Source organism: Protopterus annectens, chromosome 17.part0 (genome assembly GCF_019279795.1).
Source record: "Protopterus annectens isolate FY-2018-M chromosome 17.part0, PAN1.0, whole genome shotgun sequence".
Lineage (NCBI taxonomy): Eukaryota > Metazoa > Chordata > Ceratodontiformes > Protopteridae > Protopterus > Protopterus annectens.
In genome coordinates this window covers 120157975-120177679 of record NC_056751.1, presented here as the reverse complement: position 1 = coordinate 120177679, position 19705 = coordinate 120157975, and the positions used below count along the sequence as shown (strand labels likewise).

Sequence of the window (19705 nt, the reverse complement as noted above, 5' to 3'; positions counted from 1 at the left end):
AAGTTGAAAGGGATAGAAATCAGCCCAGAAAGGCTAATAAAATTACAATTTCAGAGCTGGAAACCACTCCTCTAGTGTTAGATAGGCAGTACAATGTTCACCAGTCCCACTGGTAGGCAGTATGACTTCCCTCTACCACAGCAAGGTCTGGATAGCTCTGAGCACTGAAAATAAAGTCCTGAGACAAGCAAAGCCTGGGATATGGACTGGCTAGAAAAGGTGGGAAACGAGCAAACAAGATAGTATATATATATTTTTTTGTTGAAACAGGCTAAACAATGCAATAATACAGTAAATAAACACAGAAAAGGCTAACACACTTGAGTGTGTAGTCCTAAACAGTAAATGCAATTAAAACTCTACAAAATTAGCAATTTAAAACTTTTTAAATGAAGCAAGGCAAGTGCACAACTGGAAAACAATTTAAGAGGCAGTAACACAGCATAATAAGTAGCTAGTCTACATATACAGAGAAGTCTATATATACAGAAAAACAGCTAAAACACACAAACACTTCAGATGCAGTGCAACCTAGAGCACTTGAGTTGTAGCAATATTAAGGCAATTACAGTTATAATAAATGCTCTAAAATATACTCTATATTTCCAAAATATTTGAGAAGCACAGTCAGAACATAAGGAAATTCAGGCAAAAAGATTTTTTTTTTTTTGAAAGGGAAAAAGGAGAAACAGAAGGCCTTATCAAATGTTCTCTCTGTATTAGGTAGAACGAGCTGATGACACTAGACTGGGAGGAGTGTCCCAGATCAGATCTACAGTAGGGGCGGGCAACTGCAAAGCCACCAAGTATAACACCAAGACACCAACAGGGAGGGTGGGTGGAGACACTAAAGCTATTAGCCTACAAAGCACTACAGAAAGCCACAAAATGAAAGTTTTTAAACAGATAAATATTTGTAAAGATACAGAATGTTTTAACTGCAAACAAATCAGTTACCCATGCAGATTCCAATAAAAGTGCTATATATAAATTGCTAGAAACAATAAATAATCGAAAAAAACAGGATACTTGTATATCTCAGCCAAGAGTTGGAGTCAACACCTCTCATCCACTCTGCTCAGTGTGTATAGACAGAAACTCTCTCAAAGTTAGGGCTTAAATACCAGAAGAACAACTTTTTTTTTTTTTACAAATACACAAAAGAACCAGCCCCCACTAATCTGCAGCCAATTAATACAATCTAGCCAAGGTAAAGAAAGGCTTCAGCTAATTCAAGATGGCCTGTCATGTGCTTTGAACAATCACTGTATAAACAAACAAGCCCAGAGCCAACAATTCTGAACTAGGACAAATACTAAAGCTATTAGCCTACAAAGCACTACAGAAAGCCACAAAATGAAAGTTTTTAAACAGATAAAGATTTGTAAAGATACAGAATGCTTTTAACTGCAAACAAATCAGTTACCCATGCAGATTACAATAAAAGTGCTATATATAAATTGCTAGAAACAATAAATAATCGAAAAAAACATGCCGAGGGTTGATGCAGAGAGGAGTAGCTATGTGTGAAATGACTGATGTGCCTTGTTTCAACATACCTGCTGCACTAGATTTTCCTGCAATGACAAGCAAGTTTCAGACAGACTATCGACTATTGTTACTATATGAGCATTTCAAATATGATTGTGCCAAACCAAGACCTTCTCGATAGCATGCATTTCTTGAAAGCAAGCCTGCACTGAGTAGAAGAGACTGAGGCATACAACACTATGGAAACGTTTCTTATGTTTTCTGCAGAAAATGAATGAGTGGAGGAGAGCGTAACAGGGAAGCCGCCAGCATTGCTGCCTCACAGCTCTTGATTCTCTACTTTGGTTCCCAGGTGCAACATCGTCTATAAGGAGTGTGAAGGGCCCTCTTATGTCGGTGTGGGGTTTTGTTGGGAGCTTGATTTCCTCCCAAAACACAAAGATATGCTGCTATGCTATACATTGTTGTTTGTAGGTATCTGTGCACAAGTGGGTATGTGCGTGCATCCTATAATGGACCTGCACCCCATCTAGGACTGGTCCTCTACCTTGTGCCTTTTTGTTACCAGGATTTGGTTCCTTTGTGAGCCTGAACAGGTAAAGAAGTTATCAGATATTGAATAAATGCATGATTCTTATCTTTTTAGTCTGGATATCAACTGCTTAGACAGTTTATTGCTTTTGAAGAGTGGTGATTTTAATATCCTTAAGAAAGTTTTTCTTTCAAAATCTGGTGAAAGATGTGTGATGCCATAGAAGAGGTGTTGGACAGTATTCATAAAGGTGTAGTTTCTTAACTAATTGACATAAGAGGAATGTATCCTGAAACACATAACTCTAAGCCTAACAATGGTTTTCAATGTAACTGGGATGGGGTGTCATTGCAACATACCTATTCATTTTAGCATAGATTATTGACATGATACATTCACTATGACAGAATTACATATCATCAAAGCTATATGCAAATACTCTAGTAATGATTGAGAATCTAATAGCTGAGTTTTAATTCAAATGTTATCAAGGAAGTCTAAGTGTTCTGCTTGGTTGTCAGATTTACTCTAATGCTTTGATGGCTTTAGTATTACTAATATTTAATAAGGCATCCCTGTGCAAGGAAAATGTCAATGTTTATGAGCTATCAGCACTCTAATATTTACTACAATTCTGCCCTATCTCTGTACTAAAATTATCTGAAGGGTTTGAATAGATACTTCCTGTAGCTTATGGGCTTAGTAGAAGGGGTCCTCCATATTCCTGTGTGTGCGCTATCTGTGATATGTATAGCTGACACACAATTTGTATCAGTGTAGTTGTTCTAACCTATGACAATGCCATTGGATAAGCCTATTTGTAGTTAATTCAGAGGGCAGAATAGCCTTTTAGATAGTAGTACCTATACTAACATGAGATGCAGACGATGACTTTGAATCCCTTTGAAACTCCCTTGCTTGCATTGTGTGCCACATATATATGATAAGATGAAGTTAATCCTGACTCCCAAAATGTACCTTCACAAGAGTCAGTACATGCAAATAACTCTTCCAGAACAATGCCGACTGTAAATTTGTCGTGTATCGTTTTTAGCACCTTTTAGACAAAAATACTCTTTATTTAAGTGACAGCATGAAACATATCTTTCTCCACTGGGAAGAACTTAGAGTGAGTGATCTTACAGATTAACCATCCTCTCAACAATTTATAGAAGCTTCTGTTACATAATCCTCATATCAATGGCAAATAATATACCTACTCTCCTAAATGAGAAGAAAGAAAACATTCCTGTTTTAAAGACTAAGTGCTCAACCAGTAATTTCTGATATTCTGTCATATGTGATGTATAATCAGGGAACATATCACTCACTATATAAAAAAAACAATAAAGTACTTTGTATCCCCTCTACCAAGACAGACTAGCATGCCAATAAGATTTGGAATAACCTTAACACTGTGGTGAAACCTACCAGGCCAGAGGGAAGGTATGCAGATTCCATACATATATGATAGAAATAGAGCCGCAGAACCAAGTGCTGTGAGGAAACGTCAATATCTGCTACACCTGTTCTATAGCCAGGAATGTATCTGCTTGTCTATCCACCTGTCTATATGTCTGTCTCGTTCCCTTTCCCTATGTATATGCATATGTATATCTATATCATCTGTATTTATAGCTCATTCACTCTCTCTGTATATACGTGTCTCTTATCTATCTACATATTTTGCTTATTGTTTATTTATATATGTAGATTTGTTGATCAAGGTGGAGAACTGGTCCAAAGGAACATATTTCAGGCTCAGCCCTGGAGTAAATCAAATCATAATCAAGCATTAAACATTTAAAATATATAATATTAAACATTAAAAGTGCAGAAAGTAAACAAACACAAAACTCTTTCTCAAAAAATATGCATGAGATAAGCAGAAAGCAACCACAAATAATTGTATTATGTACAGGAAGTCAAAATGCATCTAACCTGATAGATCTATAGATAGACAGATGGATAAATAGATAGACAGACAGCTAGACTGAGAGATACATCCATGCATCCATAGACAGATAAATATATAGACAATGAGATGACTGGACAGATGGATAGAGAGATATGTGCATATTATGAAGAGTAACAGCTTTCACAATGGACATCAGTATCTTTACACTTGCAAATGTCCTACTACACATTACTGTTTAGCAAATGTGACGTGATGACATCCCTTTCCCAGAAACAAATCCCCAGTGAAAATTAAAGCAATATTTGTTGCGAGGTCTTCAGTAATTGCTTACAGACAGAAACTGTGAACAAATACCAGTCTAGTCATTATAATGATATGATCACAGTTGTTCTAATAAAAAAGATAAATTGAATGCTACAGGCAGTGCTCCTGAAATAGACTGCCAGCAGATTAACATTTGGTTTCCTTGGAATAAAGACCCCTTGTAAAGAAAGAAAAGCATATATATATATATATATATATATATATATATATATATATATACATAATATATATATATATATATATATATATATATATATATATATATATATATATATATATACATATATATATATATATATATATATATATATATATATATATATCAGATAATGGATCTGTTTCATTGAGTGCCCTATATAGAACTGAGAGACAAATGTAGTAAGCTATGACACCAATGAACAACTAATGTCATTTCTGAAATCAGTTTTCAACATACCATGGCTTTGAAAGATATGGTATGCTACTGTATGACAGGACAAATTATATTTTAATAATTCCATGAAAGCTTCTTCTGGGGTGAAATGTGGGCCATTTTTAAAACTAATTTAGGGAAATTATCTCAACTCAGAACAAATGTAATTTTTTTTGTTAAAAATCACATTTAATAGAAAACATTAAATCTTTTGGCACTCAATACAGTGACTCATTTCAAATGTCAAGATAGAAGGAGATTTTTTTAAACTTTTGTGAGAGATAGGCATCCTGAAATGTGGTACCAGAGCTATGAAAACATAAATTCTGACTGTGCAAATCTTATGAACTAAATTCTTCAAGTTAAAATTGCACAGGCTGGTTTGACATTTTGGTGGGCACCAGAATATATCAAGCTAGAACAGTGAATCACTAGTGAAACATGCACCCACCACTTCCCCAGAGTAATAGTGCAGTATCATTATAATTTGTCTTCATAGCCCCACCACAAAACTAGCACAAGTGCACTCTTTTCCTTCAGACTGTCTGGTGGTTGCCAGCTTTATACAAATGCACTATGTTACTCTTCTTGCATCTTGAAGTCATACACTAGCTTGTTGTAGGTGATGTGACCTCAGCAGACAGTCTCCCAGCCATCTGTTCTCCAGCACAGCTGCCCGCAGTCAAAAGTCATGGGGACTGATCCCAGTTATTTACTTTATCTAGTCATCAGCAGTCCTGAGACTCCTGTAAAGCTGAACCCTTTTATGTTTTTGCACTGACACTGATCTTACTGTTTTGACTCTGATCATGATGTGACTCTGACTCTGATCTTAATGTGCTACTGACTCTGATCATTGTGTGCATGTCCCGTTTGTGATCCTATGTTCATCTTTTCAACAACAAAATTTGAATGACATAGATGACCATGAATCAGCATAGCTGATCAGTCTGGGTTACTGATCAAATTATTGACTGCTATGTTGCTTAACATTTTCTATGATGTTTTCCTCAACTATATGATAATGGTTCTCTATGATCCATGCTATTTAAAGTTCCCTTTGTTTGATTTAACTTTATAGGTAATGGTCTCTATAATCCATGACATTTGATGCTCACTTGTACCCAAATGGTTTTCCATTTCTGCTTATTCTCATCTGATAATATAATATCTAATGTGGCTGCCTTCAGTGGGTGAAACTATATGTCACATACTTAAGTTTTGCTTTCAGTTTTGGGAAACTTCTTAAATATGTATTAAATCTGTTAGAATGATTACTGTAATGAACCACTACAAAAGTCCTGAGATCATACACCTGGAAGTCAAAATAAACTTTATTGTCACTTTGATTCACAGAAGTGCGAACCGAGCGAAATTACGTTTCTTCAGGCTCAATATTCATACTAAACATAGACTACATTTAACATGGCAATAATATACAACATTCTGTTGACACAGACAACAAACACAACAACAATAAATACTTGCATTATTACACTGATTTAACAGATTGTCACTCATTACTAGGTTATTAGCTTATTTTCAGTGGAAAAAATGCATTTAAGCAATTGATCTATGACCTACATTTACATTGCACAGTAAGACAGTTCAATTTGATTACTGCTGACTTTGCTGTCTGGGTGCGGGTAAGACCTTGTTACATATTATGATATTTATATCATATATGTATTATATATGCTATTATCTCTACCAATAATAGTTAGCAAACAAATTTCAAATTTTGCCATTTCAGGCAATGAGAAATCTGTATGAGATATACAGAATCATCCATAGACAATGAGTGGATTGTACAAATGATGCTATTGCTGAATTACTAAATAACCCTTGAGGCACAGTCAAACACCATTACAAAAAAACTTAAGAAAAAGAACGCAAAATTGCATTCTGGGCAACAACAATGTTATTAAAGCAACAGTAGGAAAAGGTGCTTTTGAAAATAGCCAATAACACACAACTGTTACCAGTCTATCATCTAACTGCAAACTTCTATAGGAATCTAAATGCATAAAATTACCTTAGTTTTCTGTCTTTGCAGAGGGCCACCATAACCAACAAGTTGCCCAGAACAGTCATTATGATAATAAAGGAAAAGAATATTACAAGAATTGTCTTCTCCACTACATTTAGTGCATGGTCCGAAGTCACCTTACTGCCACTTAAAGAGAAAAAAAGATTATTGTAATATCTGGTTAAATATTTTTAAGCACTGTAGAAAAATATTCAAGTTTCTTTGGAGGTTTCAAAATGCACAAATTAAACTGAAACAATTTTGGTATAACTTATGTTAAAGAAACAGCACAAACAACTTTGCAAATAGGTTAACAGCATATAAAGCTATAGAATTTTATGTGTGTATATGATCTGAGTTGTTATGTGACACTTCTCTAATTACTAGTTAAACAGTTATTTAAATATTCAAAAAGAGCAAGTACCAAAATATGGAAAAGGACAACAATAATATCCAAATATCGTTTATTGTGTAAGCTTTTTCGTAACACAGTTACTTCTTCAGACACAAAAACATAAAATTGATAACACTCTATAAATACCATATCTAATTAATGCAGTTAATTTCCCTCCAAAATCCTTAAAGATACAGCATTATAAAATACAATAAAACACATCATGATACTTCCCAGTTACATAAAACTACAGACTAGACAGTGAACTCCAATCATCACATAAATATCTGCTATCTACAGTAACAGTAAATTATTTATTGAACTTCCTACTCTTCAAAACAGGTTTCAATGGTACAGAGTCATTAAGACCCATCCATCTATGAGCCCCTAATCTAAAAACCCATTTCAGTTCGGCTAGTTCGGCATTATTTGTCATGTCCCCAAACCTCTCATTGACATTTAAAACCTGCAATACTTGAAATAAAAATATATGCTCAGAACCCATAGCCAGCACATGCTTGGCCAGAGCACTGTATTCCTCACCCTTTCTCATGCAATAAAGGTGGTCCCTAAAACATTCTTTAAGTTGCCTGTTGGTTTTACCAGCATAAAATCTGTAGCATGTGGTACAAGAAGCCACATAAACCAGATTCTTAGTATTGCAACTAGCCTTGGTTCTGATTTCCCATAGACGTCTAGTTTCAGGATGTCTAAAGAATCTAGACTGGTCTATATGTACACAGTAACTACGACTGCCACAGGGGTTCGTGCCCAATTCCATAAAAGATAGCTTATGACCAACATCTGGATAACAAAGTTGTTGTTTAAGATTATATTTTTGTTAACAAATCTAGGGGACTGACCAACCTGTCTCTCAGTTCTTTCATCAACCAGCAAATATGCCAGTTGCGCTCAATCACATCCCTAATACTATTAATATCTTGCGTATACGAAATAACAAGTGGTAATCTTGTGTCATACAGCTCTTGTTTTGCTCCTTTCTCTGGAATATTGGAAAACTACGCTCTACCCTTTCTATTTCTTTCCTGGGTTACTTGCTCATAGGCTGCATTATTCTCCCTCTCTGTATACCCTCTACCCATAAATTCATCTCTCGGGTCCAATAGGCCTTCCATAAAATCATTGTCACTATTGGTGAGGCGTGATAGTCTTAGAGCTTGTCCTTTTATTATATTAGGGAACACATGGGGTGGATGCATGTTAAATCTCTCCAAATAGGAAGTCGGATAACATTCTTTCCTATACATCCTGGTTGTAAGTCCTAAGTCAATCTGTACTACTGTCACATCTAAAAAATCAACTTGCTCTTTAGATTTTTTTATCGTAAAGTGTAGAAAATCATTGCTTGTATTTATATCACGAAGAAAGTCATCCAAAGCCTCTTCACTACCCCTCCAACCTATGAAGAGGTCGTCAACAAAACGCCTGTATAACCTAACATTAGTATCCCCTCTGGGATGTATACAACGATACTCCCATTCATCCATAATGAGATTTGCATAAGAATTGGCACAGCTGGTGCCCATTGACACACCAGCTGTTTGCCAATAACAAATATCTTTAAAAAAGAAAACATTTTCCAAAACAATCTCAATCAGCATACAAAGGAGATCAGTCTGTTCACTTCCATGCATCCCATGTCTTTCCAGTGAGGCTTTAGCCATAGCTAAGCTTTGGGGGTTAGGTATACAGGTAAATAATGATGTGACATCCAAAGTGACCAACCAATCGAACTTCTCGCCATTAACCCCTCCACATACTTTATATAAATCTGTCAAAAAATGCTGTGTATCCTTCAGGATCACAGGACATGCTCTAAACACCATTTTTAATTGTCTATCTATATACACTGAGATTGGCTCCGTGAGCCACCATACTCCAGCTACAATGGGTCTAAATTTGGGATGCAATGGATCCTTGCGGATTTTAGGTAAACTATGCATTCTAGGTATCAGTGGATCCCTTACCTGAAAAAAGTCAAACAATTCTTTACTCAAACATCCCATTTGCATATTTTCAAAGAGAGCCCTATGAATATGTTCTTGCATATCATAAACTACACTGGGCGAAATGGGTTCATACACTTGTATATCAGACAACATTTTAGTCATTTCCACATCATAGTATCCTGAATTAAGAATAACAATTAATCCTCCCTTGTCAGCAGGGCGAATCACGATATCTAAATTACTACATAAGTCACATAATGCTTGTTTTTCAGCCCTACTCAAATTACCAACATTTCCAACTTTACCCACACCACACATAGTATAAAAATCTTTTTAACAACTCCTTATAAATACCTCTTTTGACAGTAGTACCATGTCCTGTGATCCTGAAGGATACAAAGCATTTTTTGACAGATTTATATAAGATATGTGGAGGGCCTAATGGTGAGAAATTCGATTGGTTGGTCACTTTGGATGTCATATCATTATTTACCTGTATACCTAACCCCCAAAGCTTAGCTATGGCTAAAGCCTCACTGGAAAGACATGGGATACATGGAAGTGAACAGATTGATATCCTTTGTATGCTGATTGAGATAGTTTTGGAAAATGTTTCCTTTTTTAAAGATATTTGTTATTGGCAAACAGCTAGTGTGACAATGGGCACCAGCTGTGCCAATTCTTATGCAAATCTCATTATGGATGAATGGGAGTATTGTTGTATACATCCCAGAGGGGATACTAATGTTAGGTTATACAGGCATTTTGTTGACGACCTCTTCATAGGTTGGAGTGAAGAGGCTTTGAATGAGTTTTTCATGATATAAATACAAGCAATGATTTTCTACACTTTACGATAAATAAATCTAGAGAGCAAGTTGATTTTTTAGATGTGACAGTAGTACAGATTGACTTAGGACTTACAACCAGGATGTATAGGAAAGAATGTTATCCGACTTCCTATTTGGAGAGATTTAACATGCATCCACCCCATGTGTTCCCTAATATAATAAAAGGGCAAGCTCTAAGACTATCACGCCTCACCAATAGTGACAATGATTTTATGGAAGGCCTATTGGACCTGAGAGATGAATTTATGGGTAGAGGGTATACAGAGAGGGAGAATAATGCAGCCTATGAGCAAGTAACCCAGGAAAGAAATAGAAAGGATAGACCGTATTTTTCAAATATTGCAGAGAAAGGAGCTGAGAGCTGTATGACACAAGATTACCACTTGTTATTTCGTATACGCAAGATATTAATAGTATTAGGGATGTGATTGAGCGCAACTGGCATATTTTGCAGTTTGATGAAAGAACTGAGAGACAGGTTGGTCAGTCCCCTAGATTTGTTTATAAAACTATGAAGAATCTTAAACAACAACTTTGTTATCCACATGTTGGTCATAAGCTATCTTTTATGGAATTGGGCACGAACCCCTGTGGCAGTCGTAGTTACTGTGTACATATAGACCAGTCTAGAGTCTTTAGATATCCTGAAACTAGACGTCTATGGGAAATCAGAACCAAGGCTAGTTGCAATACTAAGAATCTGGTTTATGTGGCTTCTTGTACCACATGCTATAGATTTTATGCTGGTAAAACCAACAGGCAACTTAAAGAACATTTTAGGGACCACCTTTATTGCATGAGAAAGGGTGAGGAATACAGTGCTCTGGCCAAGCATGTGCTGGCTATGGGTTCTGAGCATATATTTTTATTTCAAGTATTGCAGGTTTTAAATGTCAATCAGAGGTTAGGGGGCATGACAAATAATACAGAACTAGCCAAACTGAAATGGATTTTTAGATTAGGGGCTCATAGAGGGATGGGTCTTAATGACTTTGTACCATTGAAACCCTTTTTGAAGAGTAGGAAGCTCAATAAATAATTTACTGTTACTGTAGATAGCAGATATTTATGTGATGATTGGAGTTCACTGGCTAGTCTGTAGTTTTATGTACCTGGGAAGTATTATGATGTGTTTTATTGTGTTTTATAAGGCTGTATCTTTAAGGATTTTGGAGGGAAATTAACTGCATTAATTAGATATGGTATTTATAGAGTGTTATCAGTTTTATGTTTTTGTGTCTGAAGAAGTAACTGTGTTACGAAAGCGCTTACACAATAAACGATATTTGGATTTTATTGCTGTGCCTTTTCCGTATTTTGGGACTTGCTCTTTTTTGAATTGCTGCTGTGGGGTTTTGCTCACTTGGGACTGGTACTTGTAGCAGCTATTTAAATATGTGTCTTAGGGAGAATTTAATCTGCAAACCTTTCATCTGTACATTATGTATATCTAACCAAAAATATTGTAATCCACCTATATAGATTATATCAAAAATGAAAAAAAAAACAACTACAAGATGTAATCATACTAACAGTGGATGAAACATTTATTAAAACAAAAGCTTAATTAAGTGTTTTCTCCATGAAATGGCTTCTACACATCATGTGACTTATAATCATGTGACACATTTAAAACTGCCCTAAACTTTTTTTAGTCCTAAAAATCAAAATGTAACTGTTTGCAAGCGACCTAGTACTTGCTTCATCCCTAGCATGTGTTTAATTTTAATGTGATCATTCAACCCTGGCAATTGATGTGCGCTCAGTTTTATTTGCCAGTACAATTTACATAATTCTAACATATTACTTAAATCTTCTCCACTTATACTGGGAGTAATACTATCTATCACAATACATTAAAAATTTGTAAACATGAGGACTTCTAGTCAAGATGGAGACTGAAGAGCATGCATTCTTTTGTCTTTCCATAACTCTCTCTCAAATAAACCACTGCAGTCACTAATGAAAGACTAACTTGTCTCTTCTAAGAGCAAACCAACTTATTGGTCTGCAGCTGCCTATGTCACAGAGATGGAGAAATACTATGAAATTAACTATCTGTACATCTTCTAATCAGGTCAGGTGAGACATTACCTCTTCAGCCATACCGACCTCTACTTGACTGTGGATGAATGTACAACAGTGAGGGCTCCATCACTGACTTCAAATCTAAGTCATGCCTGAATGAACTACATAATGTTATCGATTTGAGAGCAGCTATATGGAGAAGAATGAAACTTGCATGCAGGAAACTGAAGGAGCCCTGGCTTCTCAGACTACATGGCCAAACTGGATAATGTAGTGGTGGATCTACAGGCCAGGTTGGCAGACACTGAAGCCAAACTAGACCTATCAAACGCAAAACTAGTTCATCAAGAAGACAGGACATGCTGCAAAATCATCTGCATTAGTGGAATACCAGAGGGTTTAAAAGGATGTGACTGTGTCTCCTAAATGGTTGATAGACTAGCCAAGTGGAGTGGGCTGCAAGTGGTAGCCAGACAAACAGAAAGAGGGCACATACTTCTTCAATCACGGGCACTGAGATTATGCACATCAAGGCCTGTGTTAGTGCACTTCAGTTCTTATAACTTGAAACAGAAGATTTTGTTCTCACTTTGATCCCCTAGCAGGGCAATACAATTGAAGGATTTTTTTTTCAATCAAAATTATTCAGCAGATATTCGTAAGTGTCAGCTCTCCTTTTGTCCTGTTATTAGAGAAATCAGAGACAGATAGTAGAAATCAAAGCTTATGGTGGCTTCCCCAGAGGAGGCTGAACTGATGTTGAAGTCCTTGAAAGAGCAACACTGGGCAGACTGGTCGCAAATAATTTAACTTCAGAGCTCAGTTCTATCCAGATAGGCTGCCTTGGAGGGACAAGAGCCATTCCTTCTCTTTGAAAGTAGACTTATGAACAAAAGGAAGGGGCATTGAGTAAACATGTCCTTTTCTGGTGGCTAGATGTTACAACAGAGTGTCTCATTGTATTAAAAGGCTAATAGGTTACTGCTTTTTCTTCTCCTTTAAGGTTTGAGGTTTTCCAGTTGAACATGTTAAAGTATAACATGGCTGGACTACAGCAGACTGCAATGCATTGCCATTTTGCCCTGCATTTTGATTTTTGGTGTATTAAGTGGTAGTGCTTAATTTGTCATGGCTTCAGTTTTAATTTTAGCTTATTGAGTGTAAAGGGGCAATAGTATTTTTTGCATTCAGTCTATGGAATGGCAGTGTAATAGCTATATCAAGGAAGTATCAGTGAGCACAAATACGTAATTTTAGCATGGATACTCTCATGTTGACATAGTGACAGCCATAACTCACTGGAAGGACCTAACTCTCATAGCGTGACAGGAGATGGATACCATTTCACGTAATTTGGGTAACTAATGGGACACTACAGTGGAGGTTTTTTTAGCTTATTGGATTGTTTAAAAAAGTTTAAGTCCCTCATCCTACAAGGAAGCTGGGTTATCTATATACTAGTTATGTAGGCTTACACGATTGATGACCCTTAAGTATGTGTGCTTTTCATTCATAATTGGCAGCTTTGAAATAAAAGCTTAATTTTCCTTTATGCCGACAGTTGGGTGGTGAGCTGCAAAGACAAATTGACTATATATTTTCTTTTATTTTTCTCTTTTAATGACATTAGTAATGCTAACAGGTGAAGGGGAAAGCATATGAAAGTCATGTGCTGTAGTGGATAGCAATAGCTCAACCAGACGACCTACAGTAGCACTGCAAGAGGAGGGGGGAATGGAGGTAAGGCCAGTGGTTGGAGTGGACTTATTACTGGCTCTGTCATAATTAATTCACTTGATAATGCTGTGACAGGTGGCTTATCTCCATCCAATTAGGGGATTTATAGGTTCATAGGTTCGTACTAGGCTATTGGCCCTATGGCCTATATAGGCCTAGCCAAAAAGGTACCCTGGCTTTTGCCACCCAAGAAAATTATTTTCCTGTGTCCCTGTCGAACATATCCACAGAAGTGATCCCTGGGGTGAATTTCCTATTCCCCATCCAATCATCAAGATTTTTCTTGAAGAGTGCTAATGAGGAGCTTTGTTTGATATAGACAAGTAGTTTGTTCCAGAGTATGGGAAGTCTCTGGGACAGGAATCCATCCCTCCAGCATGTTCTGTTTATTGTGGTGACAAGGTTTAGGTCCCTAGAGCGTGTAGCTTGGAGGGATTGGGATTTCTTTAAGTGGAGCATATCAAACAGCTCTGGGTTTGACATAGCTTTGTATGTTAGGCAGAGATTGCCTCTGAGTAGGCGATATGCAATGGAGTAAAGCTGGAGTTTTTTAAGACAGTCTGTGTAGGGCATCTGTTTGAGGCCAGTAATCCTCTTTGTGAGGTATTTCTGCAGCCTTTCCAGATGTTGTAGATGTCTTGTGAGGTACATACCAAAAAGGGCATTGTACTCTATAATGTGTCTAATGAGTGATGAGTAGAGGGGAACAAACCTCTTTTTTCCTGGATGAGAAACCTTTTATGATGAGGTGTGCCACGTAGAAGGATTTCCTGGCTACTGTGGTGATGTGATTATCAAAGTAGAGACTACTGTCCACATGTGTCCCAAGGTCTCTTATCACACTTTCGGTGTTAAGTAGACTACCGCCTATGTGGTAGTTCATGTGCACAGAGTTTTTACCAAAAAGGATGGCAATGCACTTTTTGGCATTAAGCTTGAGGCCATGGCTTTGACACCAGGCATCTGTCTCAGTGAGGCCCTTTTGTAGGATGTCCACATCATTAGGAGTTTCGATTATGGCTCCTAGTTTGCATCTGTGAACTTCATTAGCCAAAACCTTCTGTGTTAGCCTGCACTTCAGAGAAGTGGATACCAAACAGGAGAGGACCCAGGACTGAACCCTGTGGTACTCCACTTGTCACTGGTCTGAAGTCAGATTTAGAGTCTGCTACTTTCACAGTGTGGGTTCTGTCAGTGAGCCAGTTGGCAACCCATCTTGTGACATAGGGATTTATACCTTGTTTAGTGAGGTTTATCAATAATTCCATAGTGGGGGATGATGTCGAAAGCCTTAGCGAGATCTAGATAGGCTGTGTGAACCACCTTCCCTCATATATGGCTTTGGTGACTGCTTCAAAGAAGTCTGTCAGGTTTAGGAGACATGATCTGCCTTTTACAAACCCAAACTGGGTGGAGTCCAGAGTTTGGAGATTACCAATGTCTTTGTTTATACGTTACATGTTGATACATTCCATGGCCTTGCAGACCAGGCTCGTCAGGCTAATGGGGCGGTAGTTCTCAGGGTCCGTGGTGGATCCCCCTGTGTGGAGTGGGATAACCATCGCTGTGTGCCATTCAGTGGGTACAAAGCATGAGGTGAGGCTATGACTGAACATGGTACTTAGGTGGGGTGCATGTTTGTTCTGTAGTTCATGTAGAATGCAGCCTGGGATGTTGTCAAGTCCTATGGATGCTGTGTTCTTGGCTTTGGAGAGCGTGGTTTTTACCTGTGCAGCTGTAATTATAGGAACTTAGGATTCTTCCGGTATAGAGATGGGACCTTTAGGGGTTGAGAGGGGGGAGTTATCACTGAACCTATCTGCCAGGATGTTGGCAATATTAGTTGGTTCTGTATATTTAGTGCCATTGTGCTGTAACTCAGAGCAGATCTGAGTGTTGTCATTGAGATTCTTGACACAGCTATAGAATGCTTTGTGGTTGTCTTTGGAAACAGTGATGATTTTGTTTCCGTAACTAGCTTTGGAGGATTTTATGAGGGATCTCAGCTTCTTACTGAGGCTGACCAGGGAGTTCCTCCAATCATGGGATTTTACTCTTTTTTGCAGCAGTTTCTTTCTTCTGTTGTAGAGTTTGTTTATGGCAGGGGACCACCAGACTGGCTTCCTTTTTTTTTTGGAGGATAGCATCTTGGTTCTGTTAGGGATAGCACAATCCATGCACTCGCGTAAGTGCTTATAAGGTGCATTTGTGTAGGATTCTGCAGTCATACCTCTATTGTCCATCTGCATGGGTGTCGTGAAGTTTTCCACTTCTGTCTTAAGAAGCATGAAGTTGGCTTTGGAGAAATTTTTTACGGTGGTTTCCCTAACGGGGGGTGGGGTGGGGTGGGGTGGGATGTGGATGTCTAGGGTGATTAGCTTATGGTCTGATCTGGCCAACGAGGAACTTACCTCTGGTGTGGAACACCGGTCGCCCATGTTGGTAATGACAAGGTCTAGGATATTGCTGCCCCTGGTGGGGGTGTGGATAAGTTGATCCAAAGCACTGGAATTTATGAATTCCATAAAAAGTACAGTTTTGTACCTACCATAAATGTAGATGTTCGAGTGTTCACCCTGCTGCAGTCATTACACTTGGGTTATCCTGTCGTCAGGCGGTCCCGCAGTCGGCCGGATTTCCAAAGTCTTGGTCCAATGTCGGTTGCTGTCACTTCATCCCTGACGTCAGTGCGCCAGGGGTACATATATTGCAACCGACGCCATTTTCTTCAGTTTTTCTTGCCCCAGATGTCAGGTGCCCCCAAAAAGGTGATCCAAATTAGTACCAAAAGGTGGGAACACTGTACAAACACAAAATCCCTTCAGCTAAAAACAAATACATCAGTAAGGCCTACAAAGATTTAGCCAGTAAATCAGAGGGGTTGGAGGGAGGGTAACCTGGACTGCAGCAGGGTGAACACTCGAACATCTACATTTACGGTAGGTACAAAACTGTACTATGTTCATCGTGTTACCCTGCTGCAGTCATTACACTTGGGTTGAGTCCCAAAGCTAAGGTAGGGTGGAGGCATCATAGAGGGTTAGTGGAGGCAATGAGGCCCTGCAGAACTGCAGTGGCAAAGCCTGCCCTGGACTAAGAATAAAGAGGTAAGTGATAGTGTTTGGTGAAGGTGTGCACAGAACTCCAAGTTGCAGCTTCTAAGATTTCTTTGGTAGGAACCCCCCTGAGAAAGGCTGTAGAGGTAGATGTTGCCCTGGTAGAGTGGGATCTAATGGTAGGAGGAACTGGTTTCCCATGATGGGTATAGCAGAATCGGATGCAATGGCCTATCCATTTAGAAATGGTTTGCTTGGATATGGCCCTCCCTTGAGAAGCTGTAGCATAGGAAACAAAGAGCTGGTCAGTTTTTCTGAAAGCCTTAGTTTTATCCAAGTAGTAACGAAGCTGCCTGTGAATGTCCAAGGAATGCAGGAGTCTCTCACCTTTGTTCTGTGGGTTTGGGTAGAAAGTGGGTAGGTGGATGGTTTGATTTAGAGCTACATTGGAAACCACCTTAGGCATGAAGGAAGGATTAGTTCGTAGAGAAACTCTGTCTTGATGAAAAATGAGGAAAGGTTCCACTGCCATAAGTGCCTGCAATTCTGAAACTCTCCTAGCAGAAGTTATTGCCAGGAGCAGGGCAGTCTTCCAAGATAGGAACTGAAGGTCTGCAGAAAAAGCTGGTTCAAAGGGAGGTAGCGTTAGTTTTCCCAGAACAAAGTTGAGGTCCCATGTTGGTGTAGGAGCTCTTCTAGGTGGTCTAATGTTTTTTGCCCCTCTGAGGAACTGCCTTAGAAGAGGATTTGAAAATAAAGGTGGATTCGTGTCATAGTGAGCTGAAATAGCTGAAGCATGGATTTTAATTGAGGAGAAGGAAAGTCCTTTATGCAACATCTCAGCTAAATACTGCAGAATGTGAGGCATATGAGGCTGAGCTGTGTCTTGGCCTTTAGCTTGGTTCCAAGCAGAAAACCTTTTCCATTTGTCTGAGTAAGCCTTCCTGGTGCTTGGCCTCCTGGCTTCTAGAATAACATCCAGTACTGCTTGTGAAAGAGGGGCTGGTTGGATGCTTAATTGATTTGCCATGCAGCCAGGTTTAAGGTTTTGATCTGGCTGTGTAGAATCTGGTTGTCTTGCTGCGTGAGCAAATGAGGTATTTGAGGCAATATCCATGGTGGGCTGTGAGCCATATTCTTCAATAGCGGGTACCAGTGCTGGCGTGGCCAGTCTGGGGCTATGAGAATCATTCGAGGTTTCTCCTTTTTGACCTTCAAAAGAACCTTTGTGAGAAGAGGTAATGAAGGAAAGGCATATGCTGTCAGGTTTTTCCAACTGAAAGAGAGAGCGTCCACTTTCCAAGCTTGATGGTGGAATGTCCTTGTACAAAATTTTGTCAGCTGGTAGTTTTGAGGACTGGCAAACAGGTCTATATTTGGTAGAACCCATCTTTGAGTTATCATTGTAAATATTTGTGGGTCTAGCTTCCACTCGTGGGGATCTTTGATGTTTCTGCTTAGGTCGTCTGCCAATGTGTTTTTCTGTCCTGGCAGGAATTGAGCTTGTAACTGGACTTGGTAGGCCAAAGCTGTGTTCCATAAGATTATTGCTTGCCTGCAAAGAGGGTAGGAATGTGTGTCCACTTGTTTGTTTATGTACCACATTACTGTGGTGTTGTCCATCTTTATTGCAAGTTGTCCAGGCTGTAGTAGATCCTTGAAGGCTGTCAGAGCTTTCTGTACAGCTAGCATCTCTTTTTGGTTTATGTGCAGTTTTCTTTGTTCTGCAGTCCATAGGCCTTGAATGCATTGCCCTGCCATGTGTGCCCCCCAGGCATAGTCTGAAGCATCTGTTGTGATAGTTTGCCTGGGTGGGGGCAAGGTGAAAGGCTGACCCTTGTTGAGGTGACATGCCTGTGCCCACCATAGAAATTCCTGTTGAAGGCAGGGAATGAGAGATATCACTGTGTCCAAGCTGTGGCTGTATTGAGACCATACGCTTTTTAGGTACCACTGTAATTTCCTCATATGCAGTTTTGCAAATGGTATTATCAGAATGCAAGATGCCATGAAGGCCAAAGCCTGCAGAATTTTTCTTGCAGTTAATTGGGTCTTTGTTGCCATTGCCTTGAAATATTGAGTCAGTTGTAATTGCTTGTCTGGTGTAAGATAAGCCTTCTGGCCATTGTGTCCAAGCTGGCACCCAGGAATGTCATTTTTTGTGAGGGTACTAGTTTTGACTTCTTTTCGTTTACTGTGTACCCCAGACAATTCAGTAGATGCTTCACAAAAGCCAGATGTTGTAAGAGAATGTCTTTTCTTTCTGCTTGGATGAGGCAGTCGTCCAGGTATGGATATATTTGAATTCCTCTTTGTCTGCAGTATGCAATTACTGGTGCCAGGCATTTTGTGAATACTCTGGGCGCAGTAGATAAGCCAAAGGGCAGTGCAGAGAATTGATAATGGGTTGAACCTGCAATGAAACGGAGGTATCTTCTGCAACTTTGTCTGATAGGGACATGCAGGTATGCCTCCTTGAGGTCCAACGTTACCAGCCATGCTTCCTTGCCCAACATGGGAAGTAGCTGCTGTAGTGTTAGCATCTTGAATTTAGGAACTTGTAAGAAAGTGTTTAGAATTGAAAGGTCCAGAATTGGTCTCCAAGCATTCTCTTTTCTGGGTACTAGGAAGAGTCTTGAGTAAAATCCTTGGCCTTGCTCTTGAGTTGGTACCCTTTGAATGGCTCTCATGGCCATGAGAGCTGTAATTTGTTTTTGAGCCTCTGCCCTTTGATTTTGTAGCAGGTTTGGCATTCCTCTTTTTATTGGCAAGGTGTGAAAGTGGAATCTGTATCCTCGTAAAATTATGTCTAGTACCCATTTGTCCTTTGTGACCATGTGCCAGTTGTCTGCAGATAGTGCTAGCTTTCCCCCCAGGGGGGCTGACAAAAGAGCTTTGTTTGGCCAGCTGAGGCGCAAGTCATTGAGTTTGCCTTCTGGTGGGTTGAGACCTGTCTTCTCCTC

The 19705-nt window shown here is 38.9% G+C and overlaps 1 protein-coding gene across 1 annotated transcript in view; it reads right to left on the bottom strand.

Annotated features, from left to right (window-relative positions):
- Positions 1-19705, bottom strand: part of LOC122791409 (5-hydroxytryptamine receptor 4-like) — a 449172-nt gene that overhangs the window by 371986 nt on the left and 57481 nt on the right. Inside the window, exon 2 of the mRNA XM_044059157.1 lies at positions 6713-6853. Within this exon, the coding sequence (XP_043915092.1) occupies positions 6713-6853 (141 nt within the window). The remainder of the gene's footprint in view (positions 1-6712; positions 6854-19705) is intronic.